The sequence below is a fragment of the Cajanus cajan genome, chromosome 5 (assembly GCF_000230855.2).
Source record: "Cajanus cajan strain Asha chromosome 5, NIPB_CcT2T_4, whole genome shotgun sequence".
Classification (NCBI taxonomy): domain Eukaryota; kingdom Viridiplantae; phylum Streptophyta; class Magnoliopsida; order Fabales; family Fabaceae; genus Cajanus; species Cajanus cajan.
In genome coordinates, this window is record NC_138521.1 from 69,942,445 (window position 1) to 69,959,809 (window position 17,365).

The window sequence follows — 17,365 nt, forward strand, 5'->3', positions numbered from 1 at the left end:
ATTGTGTTGTTGATATTGGTCTTATTGATAAATTTAAGTATTTATTTTTTATCTGCTCTATTAAATTTTATTTCCATCAATATAAGAGAAAAATTCTTTTCTTGTTCAATATCAACATGTCTGCAATGAATATTTTAAAGTAGTAAGTCAGAAAAATTTAATGGTAAAAATTTTTATGCTGGTAACAACGAATGAAATTTTGGCTTACAGAGCTAAGTTTATTTTCTATTATTTTAAATGAAAAATTTGAAAAATGTTCTGATGGTGCCTTGGTTAAAGTTAACTCTTCTGATGATACTTTTAGTGATAAAGATATTTTGTGTCATGGTCGTATCTTGAGTGCTCTATCTGATAATATTTATAAAATATTTTGTCATACAAAAATTACTTTGGAGTTATGGGATACTCTTGAGCTAAAGTATGGTTCTGCTGAAAAGGGTTTAAGAAGATACTTTTATGAAATAATGATTTATTTTCAAATAGGAGATGGAAAACCTTTCTCTGACCAAGTTCATGAATTTGAAAATATTATTTATGACATGAAAATGAAAGAAATTACTTTGTCTGACATAATGCTTGTTAATTTGTTAATTTCTAAATTGTCTCCTTCTTAATCTGAATTTGCAAGAAGCCTTAGGCATAAATATGATCATTTCACTTTATTTGATTTATTGGTTTCTTTGCGAATTGAAGATAAGCATCCTATTTCACAAAAGGACTCTTGTAAACCCCTTTTTAGGCTAAGACTCATTTAGTGGAAAATTCTAATAAGCCTAAACAAAAAAATTTCAAAAATATGGATTTTCCAATAATAATAAGTTTGGCCAAAGCTCCCATTTCTCAAAAAATAAAAACAAGACTTTTAATAACAACTATAAACCAAATAGTAAAATTCAAGGAAATAAGCTATTATGCTTTGTCTGTGGGAGAAACAATCATTTTGCTAAGGATTGTTTTCATTGTCGTCGTCAACCAAAAGACACTCCATATGATTCCAAATCATCTTCTCAACCTCAGGACAATGTTATTACTACTAATGCTAGCTCGGATTCCCCATCTAACAGGTATCATGTTACTAGCCCAAAGTTAAATTTTATTTATAGTTCAAATGATTGGTGGATTGACTTTGGAGCTAATGTTCATGTATGTGCTAATAAAAATTTATTCTCCTCATATCAGGAATGTGACACATGTACGGTGAGCATGGGCAATGGAAGCCTAGCACGCATTATTGGTTTAGGCCGAGTAGAACTAGAATTATCTTTAGAAAATTGTCTTGTTTTAGATGAAGGCTTTCATGTTTTTGAAAGTAAAATTTTTTTTATTAGTGCTACTTTATTAGTTCAACAAGGTTTTAAAGTTGTTTTTAAATCCAATAGAGTTGTAATTTCCTAACATGGTTTTTTTGTTGGAAAAGGATATATTTGTGATGGCTTGTTTAAACTTAGTCTATTTCAAATGTTGAATGTTGTGACACTTGGCATGGTAGACTTGGATATGTTAACTTGAATTCTATTAAAAGAATGACAACTATTGATCTTATTCCTAAATCTTTTGATGAATTAAAACAAAAATGTGAAGTTTGTGTTCAAGCTAAACAACCTATAAAATCTTTTCAAGATTTTGTCCAAAAGGAAACTTGCTTGTTTGAACTCATTCATAATGATATATGTGATAACAACGGTGTTATTACTTGTGGTGGAAATAAATACTTTATTACCTTCATTGATGACTTCTCAAAATATTGCTATGTATACTTGATTATTCATAAAAGTAAGTTATTTGATAAATTCAAAGTTTATAAAGCAGAAGTTGAAAATCAATCAGAAAAGAATATTAAAATTCTTCATTCTGATAAAGGTGGAGAATATTCTTCTATTGAAATTGGTGAATTTTTTGAATCATATGGCATTATTCATGAAGTCACTCCTTCCTATGCTCCTCAATATAATGGAATTGTTGAAAGAAAAAATCATACTCTAATTAGACATGATAAACGTTATGCTTATAAGTTTTGGTTTGCCTGATAATTTGTGGGGAGAAACCTTGTTTACTACATGTAACATTTTGAATAGAATTCCTTATAAAAATTCTGATAAAACCCCTTATGAACTTTGGAAAAATGGAAAATCAAATTTGAAATATGTCAAAGTGTGGGGGTGTCTTACAAAGGTGAATATTCCTATTAATAAGAAAAGAAAAATTGGTCCCAAGACTGTTGATTGTGTTTTTCTGGGATATTTTTTACATAATACTACTTATAGAATTTTAGTTATTAATTCTAAAGTTGCTGAAATTTCTAATAATATAATTATGAAATTTAGAGATGTTGTTTTCTTTGAAAATATTTTTCCTTTGAAGAATAAATTTTCTAAACCTATTTATGATACTTCTAGCTCTGTTTTACCTTCTGGTAGTATTGTTGTTAACTGGATGTTGAACCTATAATTAGTAAAAGAATTAGAAAAGATAAAGATTTTGGTCCTAAATTTTATTCTTTCTTATTGAAAATGATCCTAAAACTTATAGGAAAGCCATGAGATTTGTTGATGCACCTTTTTGAAAAGAAGTCATCAACGATGAAATAGATTCTCTTAAAATCAATGAAATTTGGTTTTTGACGGACCTTCCTCCTGACTGCAAAGTATAGGTCGTAAATGAGTTTTTCAGAAAAAATTAAGAACGGATGGCTCTATAGATAAGTTTAAGGCAAGATTTGTTGTTATTGGTTATAAACAAGTAGAAGGTGTAGATTTCTTTTATACATATTCTTCTGTTTCTAAATTTACTACTATTAGAGTTTTAATTGCACTTGTTTGTGTTTTTAATTTGAAAATTCATCAAATGGATGTAAAAAACTGTCTTCTTAAATGGTGACATGGAAAAATAAATTTACATGAATCAACTTGAAGGTTTTATAGAACCTATAATGGAAAATATTTGCAAGCTTGTTAAATCCTTGTATGGTTTAAAACAGGCACCTAAATAATGGCATGATAAAATTGATCAAGGTGTTTCATCATATGGGTTTCAATTTAATAATAGTGATAAATGTGTTTATGTGAAACAATTTGATGATAATTCATGTGTTATTTTATGTCTATATGTGGGTGATATTTTAATCTTTGGTAGTAATCCACGTGTTATAAATGATGTGAATTCTTTCTTGTGTTAGTAATTTTGAAACAAAGGATCTTGGCCTTGTTGCTATTTATTTTAGGTATTAAGTTAATTAAGAATCATGATGGTATTGTTTTAACACAATCACATTATATTGAAAAACTGTTAAAAAAGTTTAATTATTTTAATGTGAAACCAGTTTCTACCCTATTTTATTTTAATATAAAATTGAAGAAAAATATTGGTGAATGTGTCTCTCCTCTTAAATACTCTCAAAGTACTGTTTCCTTGTTGTATTTGTCTAATTACTCTAGACCGGACATTGCATATGTTGTTGGTAGATTAGGAAGATATATTCATAATCCTGATCATTTACATTCGCTTGCTCTAGGAAGGTTATTTAAATATCTTAAAGGAACTATTAATTATGGCATTCACTATGCATGTTATCCTGCGATAATTGAAGGTTTTAGTGATGCAAATTGGATTTCTGACTTTGATGAAACTAAATTTACTAGTGGTTATGTCTTTACTTTAGCCGGAGGTGCAATAGCTTGGAAATCTGCAAAACAAACTATTATTTCTTGTTCTACGATGGAAGCTGAAATAATTACCTTAGATACTACAAATAGTGAGGCCGAATTTATTAAAAAATTATTATATGATTTACCCTTTGTTAAATAAACCTATACCTCCAATCTCAATGCATTGTGATAGTCAAGTTGTTATTGTTAAAGTTACTAGCAAAAACTTTAATGAAAAAAGAAAGCATTTGAGAATAAGATACAAATCTATCAGAAATTTGATAACTAATGGTGTTATTTATGTTGATTTGATCGGGTCTAAAAATAATATTGCGAATCCACTCACAAAAGGGTTGACACATCAACAAGTACTTAAATCGTTGAGGGGAATGAGACTAAAGTCCATCAACTAATTGCAACAATGGACACCCGTCCCCACATAAATAGCGATCCCATGAATGAAGTTCAATCGGTAATAACAAAATTGTTTGTTAACTAAGTAGACCATTGTAAACTACAAAATTATTGCATGTTCCATTCTTATGGTGAGGTGTACTCTAAAGTAAACCGTGATAGTAATAAGGTTGATGTATTTAAATATTTATATTTATTGTGTTAAAATTAAAAAATATCTATTAATGAATCCAATGACAATTATTGTAGGGATGAGTGTCACATACTACCCTTGGAAAGGTTCACCTAGCGAATGTGGTGGTGTGGCCGCTAATGTGAGATATGGGCAATCTCTAAATGACACTCACGAAACAACATACATGTGCAAGGTTGTAATGTGCTCCACTAATTAGAATTTAAGTGAACACCTTTATTATACGTCTTATGTTCTAAAATTTGGTTAAAGGGATATGGTTCAAGATAATTATGTCTCCATACTTTCTCATATGAAAGTTCATATGCACTAGGTATAAGGTTCAAATCTTGAAGGTTTCTTGTACTAAAAATATAATATATCATGCTCCATTAAAATGTTTAAGTTATATATATATATATATATATAATAGTGTAGGTTTTTTATAACCCTTATTCTCTCTCACGCACATGAAATTTTTACCTAAATAATATTTTTTAAAATAAAAATTACAAAATTAACACCTGTGCAGGTTTATTTACCAGAATAGAACTCTTTACTGTGCATGCTCAGAATTCGGTTCCCGGGGAACCGAATTCTGAGCTTCAAATTCTATTTTTTTTTTGTTTTTTCTTCTCAGAATTCGGTTCCCCGAGAACCGAATTCTGAGTTGTTTTAATATTTTTTTTTCTTCCGGGTTTGTGGGTAATTTTGGGCAAATTTTGGAAGTGGAACGGCCCATTCTGGAAGCAGTACGGGTCGTTCTACTTAAATACACAAAGACTTTTTTTTGAAATTAAAACGGGCCAAGAACGGGCCGTTCCAGGATTAAGTTTTAACGAAAAAATTGACCCCTGAAACAGCCCGTTTGAAAGAATTATTTTAGTTTTTTTTTTTGCTAAAAACCTAATTTGGTCCCTTATAATCTTTTTTTATTTCAATTTAGTTTCTCGTTAATTTTTGGTCTCAATTTGGTCCCAAACTAATTAATTAGTTTCAATTTAGTCCCAAATTAATTAATTGGTTTCAATGTGGGATTTTCCGTCCAAATTGCTTTAACGGTGTTAACTTTTGGTCACGTGGACGCCATGTAGATGCATACGTGGATGCCACGTGGATGAGAATTTTTTTTAAAACACTTGGACCCAGAACGGCCCGTTCTGAAACCGGAACGGGCCGTTCTGGGTGCACTTTTGGTGTGTTAATTTTGCATCCGGAACGGCCCGTTCCAGGTGCAAAATTAACACAACGAAAATGCAACCAGAACGGCCCGTTCCGGTTTCAGAACAGGCCGTTCCGGTTTTATTTTATTTTATTTATATATAAAATATTAATAATTTTATAAAATATATATTATTAATTATATTTTAATTATGTTATTATATCTAATAAAATAAATATATTAATATTTTATTATATTTTATTTTATTATATTTATTTTATTAATTTTTATCATTTTATTAAGTTGCAAAAAATTATAAAGTGATATTTAAATATTTCCTCAAACAGAAAGAGAAAGAAAAAATTATTACTCTATTTATAAGATAATTATATTTTATAAAAATAAGTAATTTAAAATTTTTACCATAAAAAAATATTTTTTAAAATTATTATATTTTTAATAAAATTAATCAAGAATATTGGTTTAATTGCATTTTTTATCTCTCAAGTATTACAATTGTGCTGTTTTGTGATCTCCAAGATTTTAATTGCATAATTTTAGTCCTTAAAGAATTACAATTGCGCGATTTTGGTCATTCAATTTTTAATTTTTAGTCCCTCAAATATCATAATAGTATGATTTTTGTTTCTCCCATTAAAAATTAATAATTTTAATATATATATATATAATGTTTTAAAATTAAATAATTATTTATCTATTCAAATTAACGTATATTATAATTTTCGATATTATATCAATAATATTATTAATATATTTATAGATAAACTAATAATTTAATAAATATAACTTGTTATATATTAATATACTTTTACAAAAATATAAGTATATTAATTAGAAATATATATCTGATCTTATATATTTATATTTTTGTAAAAGTATATTAATATATATTAAGTTATATTTATCAAATTATTAGTTTATTTATAAATATAGTAAAAATATTATTGATATTAATTTATCAGTAATATTAAAATACTAATAATATATAAATTTTATTTATTTAGTAATAATAAATATATATCATTTGATACATTAAAAAAAATATACATTAATTTAAATAAACAAACAATTATATAGTTTTAAAACATTATATATATATATATATATTAAAATTATAAAATTATTAAATTTTTAATGAGAAAGATTAAAATTGAACAATTATGATATTTAAGAGATTAAAATTGTTCAATTAAAAATTGTGAGATTAAAATTACACAACTATGATCTTTTAAGGACTGAAATTACTCAATTAAAACTTTAGAGATCAAAATTGCATAATTATAATATCAAAAACACAATTAAGCAAAGAATATTTTATTCACAGTTTTGGAATGGGCCGTTCTGAATCCAGAACGGCCCGTTTTGAATCCAGAACGGCCCGTTCTGAAAACAGAACGGCCCGTTCTGCGCCAATGATGGTGTTTTAATTTTGCAACCAGAATGGTCCGTTCCGGTTTCAGAACGGGCCGTTCCGGTCTAGGTGTTTTCAAAAAAATTCTCATCCACGTGGATGCCACGTATGCATCTACGTGGCATCCACGTGGCCAAAAGTTAACTCCGTTTAAATAATTTGGACGGAAGTCCCACATTGAAACTAATTAATTAATTTGGGACTAAATTGAAACTAATTAATTAGTTTGGGACTAAATTGAGAGGAAAAATTAATGAGGGACTAAATTGAAACAAAAAAAGATTATAAGGGACAAAATTAGGTTTTTAGCCTTTTTTTTTATACCTGGAACGGGCCGTTCTTGTTTTAAAACAGTCCGTTCCAAAATAGAAATTTAAACATTTTTTTGAATCTGGAACGGCTTTGGAACGGGCCATTCCAGGAGCTGTTTTTACGAATTAGAACGTGGTTTGGAACGGGCCGTTCTGGGCAAATAGTGAAAACGCTGGTTTTCCTATAAATAGGCCCTCTACCCTTCATTATTTCCACACAATTTCAGCTTACCTTCTCTCCTTTATTCCTTCCGTCTACCCCTTTTGAATCACTTTCTTAGAATCACGTTCATTTCTTTTAAACCTTTCATAAAATGGCTTCTTCAATCTACGTTATTGTTCATTCTGATGGTTCCATTAGCCAATGTTCGAATGAAGGAATCACCTTCTCCTCTCCATCTGCAAAATTAGTTCGTATCAAGAGAGGAATTACTCTAGAAAGGCTTCAAAGAGTCATCCACACAAAGCTACATCGACAAGATTCTGAGAGGGTGGCTAGCATACATTTTCGGTACCCTATTAGACTTGGCCTAGGGGTTAGTAACTATACCTGTGTTGAGTTGACGAATGATGAAGACGTTGAGGCACTTTTTAATGTTCACGATTCTAATCAACTTCAATCAGGTATTGAATTATATGCTACATTTACTACAGTTGAATCACATGCACCACAAGTTTCACCTTCACGTTCACCTTATGAAATTTATCAAAGTTACCAGAACACTAACCCATCTGGCCCTTCTTATGATATCCCGTCCAACTACGACATTGAGTCATACACACAACTTTTAACTGGTTCAATCATGGACCTTAATCAAATACCTTCTCGGCCATTTGAGCAAGCTACACCTTCTACTTCTCAACCCAATGTTCAAACCAACATTGAAGATCATGTTGTTGTTGGTCTCCCAACAGAAAATGTCTTTGATCCTTTTAGCGAGGACAAAGACGAAATTCTCTCTGCACATGAAGATGATGATGAAGAAACCCTCCCAATTCCAAATAATCCACCATTACAACCAGTAGCCATATACAACCCACCTCCACACTTTTTAGAGTTTCCCAATGAAATCCAACAAGACACTGAGTATAGCCATTTGTTGGAGCGTGATATGGTTGTGTATCCACATGGAACATTATTTGTTGGCCAACGCTTCCAAACAAAAGAACAAATACAGGACGCCATAAATAGATTTCACATTGTCAACCATTGCATTTACAAGGTTAAACACTCAAGCAGTAGTAGGCTTGTTATGGAATGCGTTCACCACGACTGTGCCTGGAGATGTCGTGGTATATTGCGCATCAGGGAACAACATTGGGAAATCATGATCGTTGAGGGGCCCCACACATGTGTTTCCCCACTTATCTCCCAAGATCATAATAAATTGGGATCACAAATGATTGCTCAAAGCATTGGTGAAATTATTGAGGTTGATCCATCGGCATCCATTTCAACCATCATAGCCCATATCAAGTCCACCATGGGTTATACAATTAGTTACAAAAAGGGATGGTTGGCCAAGCAACATGTCATTGAGAATATCTTTGGAAACTGGGAGGAGTCGTACAACAAGTTACCAGGTATGTTGCAAGCAATGCAAATGTGTGTTCCAGGTTTTATTTGGAAACTAAATACGCAACCGACTTACCAAGGTGGCTTATTGGACGAGGGGAGTGTTATATTCAAAAGGTTATTTTGGACCTTTAAACCATGCGTTGATGGTTTTGCCTTCTGCAAACCAATTGTACAAGTGGATGGTACCTTTTTATACGGGAGATACAAAGGTATGCTATTGGTCGCAGTTGCGCAAGATGGTCGCAACAACATAATTCCTATTGCATTTGCTGTTGTTGAAGGTGAAACTAGCGATGCATGGTTTTTTTCTTCTTAAGAACTTAAGGTGGTATGTAACAGCACAAGATGGGTTGTGCCTTATTTCTGATCGTCATGAAGCTATTCGAAGTGCATACTCAAGAAATGGAAGTGGCTGGACAGAAAACAATTCTGTCCATGTCTATTGTATTCGACATATTACACAAAATTTCATGCGACGATTCAAAAATGCAGCACTGAAGAAGGATGTCGTCAATATGGGTAAGTTTATCATTATTTTTTTAAAAGCATTTGATTATTACTTTTCATTATTTAATAATTTATTTTTTTGCAGCCTACGGAATGATTGAACCTAGATTCTTTTACTATTACAACATAGTAAGAGATACTAATGTTGAAGCAGCTCAATGGTTAGACAACATTCCTAGGGAAAAATGGACATTAACATGGGACAATGGACGACGTTGAGGACACATGATAACAAACCTAGCTGAGTCAATTAATTTCGTATTGAAGAAAACACGAAATTTGCCAATTTGTTCCATGGTAATGGCCACATACATTCATTGCAACAAGTTTTTCGTTCAAAGAGGTAGGGAAGTGGATGCAATGATTAATGCTGGACATGTTTACTCGGAAATTGCAAATAAAACTATTCAAGATGCACAGTCTAAGGCAAATACTCATAGAGTTATCACCATTGACAGATCAAGCAGTAGATTTCTAGTGGAAGAAATGTAACATTCCAGAGAAGTTCGACCAGTTGAGAGATTTGCAGTAAGGCTTGATGAATTGTGGTGTGATTGTGGCAAGTTCCAGAAAGTTCATATCCCTTGCTCACATGTACTTGCTTCATGCTTACATGCACATCACGACTATGAAAGGTACATATCTCCCATATATACCTTACAACAAGTTGCAAAGGTATACGAAGGACAATTTGGAGAGCTTCGACATGAAGATTATTGACCTACTTACACTGGTCCAACTTTGTGGCCAAATCAAGAACTGAAGAGAACTTCGAAGGGTCGACCAAAGTCCACCAAGATTAGAACAGAGATGGATATTAGAGAACAACATAGTCATGTAAAAAATTGTTCTTATTGTCACACTCCTAGTCACACTAGGAAGACATGTCCGAATATTAGTCATGGATGTAGTTCCCGCCACCATTGATCATTATTGTTGTAATCAGTTGTAATAAATTTATTTAGTTATGTAATATTAAAGTTAATTACTTGGTGTTAGTGTCGAATACTACGTTGTGTTTGTGTTGAAATCGTATATTATGTTCGCTACAATACTTATAATTATAATAGTTTATAACCTTCTTAGTGCATTAAATGTAAAAATGCATAACATTAAAATTCATATTACATTCATAAAGACACATAGTACATTAAAATAAAAAAACAATAACATTAACATGGAGTGATTTACATACATTTTTCAATCTCCGTAATGGTGTTCAGTTCCACAACGAGGGCGAGGTCTATTACGCACTGGATTATGTCGTGGAGGTTGTTGCTCAGAAGGATTTGGTTCATCATCAACCACCGGATGTTGAAATGGTGCTGAAGAACTTCCAGGTTCATTACCGAATTCTGGTCGGTAAAGAGATCGCATGTATGATTGTGCTGAAGATGGAGTTCTAAAATCTACTCCAAATAAATTTGTAAAAAAATCCTCTGAAGTTGTTGCAAATGAATGTCGTCTGTCAATTATGTTTTCTTCAGGAGTGACGTAGTGACGATTTGATACATGCTGATGAGTCTCTTCATGTGACCGCATGGAAGTTCCACCAGTCTCAAATCTTGTGGAAGTCCTTCGTTGTTGATGGGTCCTTGGATCTTGTAGTAATCGTGGCACAGATAAAAAATAGATGGAATTGGCCATGTACCATTCCATGTATTCTCGTGTGTGAAACACTGGGCCTTGCATTGGATGACCCATCAATGTGTGCTCACGTCTATTGTTCCATATGTCGATCCATTGAGCATGTCTTGTAACCCAATTTTCATCTTGTCTTCCCCACATGTCAATGTTGTGCAGGTTATCCAAATTATTCGGTGGAGAAGGGACATCCTAGAAGAGACGAAATTGCAATTTCACTTTATCAGATTGGTGCCATTCAACAATTGCAAAACAAATAATGGAAGTACATGATGTCCATAACTGAGCATCTCTATATGCTTGCATCGGTATTGCTGTTTGCAACACTGCATATGGAGCCCATAAAAAATACAAATAAATTAAACTTTTTTAGTTAACATAATATGCTAAACAAAAGAAAATAAAAAATAATAATAAAACTTTCATTTTAAATAGTTATCTGATCATTTTGAATGTGATCAAACCTTGATCTATATCCAACAACATCATTATGAGGTACATTTTGAAAGTTTAAAACTCTGTCTCCGCTCCATTTACAGACTAGAGGGAATGTTGATGGTATCCTTGAAATAGGCGCAATATATGGCATGCGATACCATGCCCAAGACTGTAACAAAGATGCACAACCACCCATTGTTTTGCTGCTAACATTTGTAGCTCTACACATTTCCCTATATAACATAGCCAAACAAGCCGACCCCCAACTATATTGTCTTGTTCTTCTAAGATTTATTAATAAAGATAAATACATAAGATGTACCTTATTGCCTGTTTTGTCAGGCATCAAAACACCTCCTATTAAACCTAATATATATGTTCTACAATGTGCATGAAGTTGTTCTTCAGATGGTTCTTCTGGTAATTCTAACATATTTTATCTTAACCACTTTAACTTAATCATAGAGCCAATTAGTGACTCACCTTTAACTGACATGATTCCGAGATACGTGGAACACATTTCCTCCCAGTCATATAATGTTGGGCCAATGACTGGTAAACCATTAACTTTTAGGCCAAGTTGAAGTGCAACATCCTCCAGTGTTATGGTGCACTCTCCAGTTGGAAAATGGAAGGTATGAGTCTCATGTCTCCATCTTTCAACCAAAGCTGTGATTAATGCGTGATCCACTTTCAGATGTCTGAGGTTTGCAACCCCAGAAAAATCAACTTCCTCTATTATAGGAACAATTAGAGGGTGGGGTTCTGACATTGAATGACAGTAAGAACAAATAATATTCTCAGTCTCCTGCAATAATTACCAAAATTAGTACTAATTTATTACAAGTTCATTGAAATTTAAAGTAAATAACGAAAGTGCTAAACTTACCGTTCTACCAATGAAGGCAGACCTATGCTCATTTTGCTTCCACAATAACATTTTTTATATTTGGTTAATGAAAATTGAACCAAAAAAAGAATTTCTTACTATGAAGGTGATTTAGAAGCAGTACAGGGAAGGAATAAAGGAGTGAAACTGAGCTGAAATCGTGTGGAAATAATGAAGGGGAGAGGGCCTATTTATAGGAAGACCAGCGTTTTCACTGTTTGCCCAGAACGGGCCGTTCCAAAACCAGAACGGCCCGTTCCAAACCACGTTCTAATTCGTAAAAACAGCTCATGGAATGGGCCGTTCCAAGGTCGTTCCAGATTCAAAAAAATGTTTAAATTTCTATTTTGAAACGGTCTGTTCTAAAACAAGAACGGCCTGTTCCAGGTTAAAAAAAATAACTAGAATAATTCTTTCAAACGGGCCGTTTCAGGGGTCAATTTTTCCGTTAAAACTTAATCCTGGAACGGCCCGTTCTTGGCCCGTTTTAATTTAAAAAAAAAAAGACTCTGTGTGTTTAAGCAGAACGGCCCGTACTGCTTCCGGAACGGGCCGTTCCACTTCCAAAATTTGCCCAAAATTGCCCACAAACCCGAAAAAAAAATATTAAAACAACTCAGAATTCGGTTCCCCGAGAACCGAATTCTGAGCATGCACAGTAAAGGGTTCTATTATGGTAAATAAACCTGCACAGGTGTTAATTTTGTAATTTTTCTTTTAAAAAATATTATTTAAGTAAAAATTTCCACGCACATTCGTAGAAGTTTCTTTATTTATTTATTTATTTTTCCTATTCCTTCTAACAGCATGCTTTTAACCAAAAGCATAGTAACGTTTTAACTTTCCGAAGAATGTGTTGCACGTTAAGCATCAACACACTTGGGGTCCAAGCTTTAAAAGTTCTTTTTAGAACAAGTACGAGTGATTCCATCTATATATAATATAGGTTAAAAGAAAAAGATACACAACAAATTCACTTATCTCTCCCTCAAAATTATTTCAATTACTAAAATATATTTTTTAGAATGATGTTTTTTAATTTGGGAATCTTTTGCTGCACTTGAACGATTTAACAGGTTAACATATCTTGAAAGACTCAAAATTACCTGTACAGTAGGAACATTTTCTTTTTAAAAATAGTATTTTGTATGTTCCAACTCAGATTTAATTTACTCTGTGTTTAATTAATTATTACTAATTATTTTATTTTTAATTTTAAAGTATTTATTATATTATTGTTATTAATCTTATTGATAAATTTAAATATTTATTTTTTATGTGCTCTATTAAATTTTATTTCTATCAATAAGAAGTTATCTAATCTTTCAGTCAATTGACCCACAATTTGGGTACGTACTTGTATATTTCATTGTCTCGTGAAGAAGTCTGAGGGCTGAGGAATGATGCAAGTTTTCTTTAAATTGTTTGAGGATGTTCCTCTAATGCTGATCAGCATTATCACAGTAGTCAAAGAAAGTTTTTGATGTCAGACACATGACAAAATGTTTGTGCCCATGGTTATGAAGATAGATTTACTTAGTCTTTCATACTCAATTACAAATGACATTTTAATTGATAAGTTTATATACAAGTCTACATATATTTTTTGTGTTAAGAGGAAAAGACAATGAACTATTTAACATCCAACATTCTTAATCAACAATTTTAATGGCTGGGGGTCGATGTGTGGGGGAAGAGTGAAAGAATAGACAAATAGCTGACATGTCATCCATGGCAATGCCACTTTTCTTGCGTTTCCATTCATGTATGGCACATTTCACGAGCCTTTGAGCTGCTTTTTCTTTATGCGGTGTTGCAGAAACAATCTTCACTGCTTCCTCATTAGATATAACATCCCACACCTGAGACACCACAAAAGAAGTAATTACAAACACTTAAAGATGCCTTACATATAAACTACACCACTCAAGTATTTCTGTACCACGACGAATTTTGTTACTTTTCTTAATACTTTTCCTTTTACTTCTGTTAAATTAAAACATGCCCCTAAAGTAGTCATTGCATTAAACACAAAAGAGGTATACCCCATCTGTTGCCAAGATTACAAATTGATCACTGGGGGTAATTTTTCTATGGGTCACATCTGGCACAGAGATTACTCCAAATTCCTTCATGCAGTGATCTCCAAAAGCTCTAGATATTGCTAGTCCTGGTGTTTTACCATTTGGCATCCAGACCCTGTACACTCCTGGTTCATCTTCCAAACAAAAGACCTGCCCTTTAGATTGTGTTATGCGCTCTACTTCCTCTGAAATCAACAAAAACAAGACTCTGCGTGTTTTAAATAAACTAAGAACACATTAACTAATTCTGATCAACCTAATTTTGGTTAATATTTACATGTTTAGATTAAGGAATTGATTTTGAAGTAAATTTAAATAAGTTTTGTATTGAATAAAAAAAATTATTATGAATTTTACTATTAACTTGCTTTTAGAATAAAACATTTACAACACAAATGGCATAACTTCAAAATCAATTTTATAAATGTTTACTCTAATAAAATCATTTCTTGTGCAAGTGTGAAAGGGAGATAAATCTCACGTGGTAAATTTGGTTTGAAGTCAGTGGTAAGCTGATGTGGAATTGATGTGCCATCGTCTGAAGTAGTTGCCAAGACAGCCCTAGAATCACCCATGTTTGCTACAATAAGATATTCACCCTGAAACACCAATGACAAACATTTCAGGACACTTCTGACTATTACATCAAAGTGAGATCTAGTATAACACTGCATGTTGAGAGCATGACCATTAACATTGAGTAATTAGAGTAATTTAAGTCATGTTATGTCTTTATTATTGGTTAATGACTAGGCTAGAAAACCAATAATTGATTTTAATTTTTCTTTTCCTTATTAAACAGAAAAACTTTAGAGCTCGTCTTTTCAAGTTCAAACACAGCCTCTTAGAAAAGAAAATATTTATCACCCTCTACTAATATTGACTTTGTTTCAAGTTGTGATAATTTAAACAGTGTAATGAAAGTATGGAACTATTATATATACACTCGATTCATATAACATCTAATTTATTTACAAGTTCCCGACCCCAAATCATTGGAAAACAAGTTTACCTCAAATCCATTTGTTTCAATTCTTTTCTCTTTACAAGGAGAAATTAGATCAAACATATTTGGAGAAAAAGCATAAAAGTTAAGGAGCTTAATTTTTATAAGAGAAATGAGAAAAAAATTACTTGCAAGAAAAAGTTAATTGAATCCCCTTTTAACAATAAGTTACATATCTTAATCTCTCTCTTCCTATCATCTTTGACTAATTGATATGGGACAATAAACTCAAGTACTATTAAGTTTGGAAGGAGTTTCAAACTTTCAAACAACTACTTTTTTGAAGTTCTTTGTTTCAGTTTTAACTTCAAAGATGTCAAATTGCAATCTCCGTCTTCTCAACTCTTCAGATGATGAATTTTAATATGCTCATTAAACCCAAAATTTGTCCAACAATTATTATCAAATCTTAGCTAGAAAATAAATCTTTCGTTAACCATATCCTCCTAAAAGCATGATGATATGCATTGCCAAAAATGTGTGAAGTTGGAAACGTGTTGCCCAAAAAATTAACAGATAAATCAAATATGTCTAAACTTGAAAGCAGATAAGACGACTATAAGATAACCTGTTTGATAATTGTCAAAGCTGTAGTGCCACTTAGGAAGGAATTAATCCCAGTGTGCTGCTTCAGATCCTGATCAACAGCAACACAAGTCTTTATGTAGGATTGCTTCCACATGTCCAATCTATGCATATTCTTGTCTGCTTCTATCTTAAAATCCAGGTCAAGTGATGTTGCAGCCAGATTTTCTTGCCAGTTGCGTAGCAAAAAGGCTGGTACTAGTTTTCTGACCCTTTTGGCTACAAAGTGTCCCCATGGGCCATGCCCATCAAAAACTCCACAGAACATCGTGTCTTGTTGGCAACCAAATTCCTAGCATCATTAACGGCCAACAAAGTATAACATTACGAAAATTTCTACACTAAAAACATGCATGGATACAAAATTATAAGAAGTTTTTAAAGTTTCTCTATTAAAAATAAAGAACTTTTCTTAGTAAATTTTTTTTCATAAATTCTTCTAAACTTATGTCCAAGTAGAGTATATGATAACTTCTAATTAGGCTAAAAAAAAGTGTTGGCTTACCTCCCAAACAAGAATACGATCCTGATTGACTCCTTTTTGGCCCCTACTGGTGAACACAGAAACAAAATTGTTGGCCTTGGTTGACTTAATAACTCCAGATGAACTCAATAACAATTCATTCTTCCTTGCTTCCTTTGCCAATTCTTCCACAGCTTTCCTTCCATCTTCCTTTTGACAATTCTTGTCTTTTTTCATTGACACGGTTCTCGCCAATCCATTCACAAAAGATGGAAAAAGAACCATGATAACTGCATTTCAATCATAGTTGCAGGTTATACACACTTACGGTTCCTGACTTCCTAATAAAAATGCAAATATTTATAACTTTCCAGCAAAGGATCTTAACCTCGTCACTTTTACATGTATTTATATTTGACAAGCAGAAAACTAATATAGTTTTTTGTTTTACTAGTTAGATATATCAGTTATAGTTCTTTCATGATGATATAAGAAATGAAAAAAAAAAAATCAAGGGAGAAAAGAACACGTTACATACACGCCTGTGATTTGTAATCACCACCAGCAAATCCTATAGTCTATCAGAGCCTGAGGAACAAGAAAGATGATTCCTTTGAAGCTATGTTCTCCGTACCATGATACCAAGTTACAAAATTATAAACGCAATCACTTCTTAGTAAGGTTTAGGTAGGGTGGCTTTAGCTTTCTTAGTTCTTACCCTTTCTTTGGCACCCATAATATACAGAACAGGTGGGTATTTTGGACAATGAAAGATGATTAAACGTCATTATGACCATATGACCCCTAACTTTCTGGGGCTAGTGTAGACAGCAAAATCAATATATTGATTTCAATTGACCAGAATTTTCGTATAAACAGATTGCACCAATTAGATTTAATTCGAGGACATTGTAAAACAAGAACTGACAAAAATTATTTGAAAAAAGAACAATATTATTGTCAGAGGAGGTCGGTATTTAACAACTATTATTATAGCGAATTGACAAGTACATAGGGAATTAAATAACTTATTTA

At 32.2% G+C, this 17,365-nt stretch overlaps 2 protein-coding genes across 2 annotated transcripts; one reads left to right on the forward strand and one right to left on the reverse strand.

Moving 5' to 3' along the window:
* Nucleotides 1-7,449: 7,449 nt before the first annotated feature.
* LOC109807400 (uncharacterized) lies at nucleotides 7,450-9,440 on the forward strand. The gene is made up of 3 exons (XM_083074647.1): nucleotides 7,450-8,995; nucleotides 9,054-9,233; nucleotides 9,307-9,440. The coding sequence occupies exons 1-3, from the start codon at nucleotides 7,450-7,452 to the stop codon at nucleotides 9,438-9,440; spliced, it is 1,860 nt and encodes a 619-aa protein (XP_082930773.1).
* Nucleotides 9,441-13,734: 4,294 nt separating this feature from the next.
* LOC109809152 (putative protein phosphatase 2C 34) lies at nucleotides 13,735-17,169 on the reverse strand. The gene is made up of 6 exons (XM_020372388.3): nucleotides 16,869-17,169; nucleotides 16,373-16,620; nucleotides 15,851-16,159; nucleotides 14,758-14,875; nucleotides 14,238-14,461; nucleotides 13,735-14,054 (listed from the first exon to the last, which is right to left on the reverse strand). Exons 2-6 carry the CDS (start codon nucleotides 16,613-16,615, stop codon nucleotides 13,845-13,847), a joined length of 1,104 nt encoding a protein of 367 aa, XP_020227977.1. The 5' UTR covers nucleotides 16,616-16,620; nucleotides 16,869-17,169; the 3' UTR covers nucleotides 13,735-13,844.
* Between the last annotated feature and the right edge of the window lie 196 nt (nucleotides 17,170-17,365).

Bases quoted from the DNA above. Each gene is read 5' to 3' on its own strand.
- LOC109809152 (XM_020372388.3), bottom strand. From the start codon at position 16,615: ATGGTTCTTTTTCCATCTTTTGTGAATGGATTGGCGAGAACCGTGTCA. The intron at 16,160-16,372 runs GTAAGCCAACAC...TAATGATGCTAG, and splicing joins ATCGTATTCTTGTTTGGGAG to GAATTTGGTTGCCAACAAGA. The intron at 14,876-15,850 runs GTTATCTTATAG...TTGGTGTTTCAG, and splicing joins CTTTGACAATTATCAAACAG to GGTGAATATCTTATTGTAGC.
- LOC109807400 (XM_083074647.1), top strand. From the start codon at position 7,450: ATGGCTTCTTCAATCTACGTTATTGTTCATTCTGATGGTTCCATTAGC. The intron at 8,996-9,053 runs GTGAAACTAGCG...GGTATGTAACAG, and splicing joins TGCATTTGCTGTTGTTGAAG to CACAAGATGGGTTGTGCCTT. The intron at 9,234-9,306 runs GTAAGTTTATCA...ATTTTTTTGCAG, and splicing joins GAAGGATGTCGTCAATATGG to CCTACGGAATGATTGAACCT.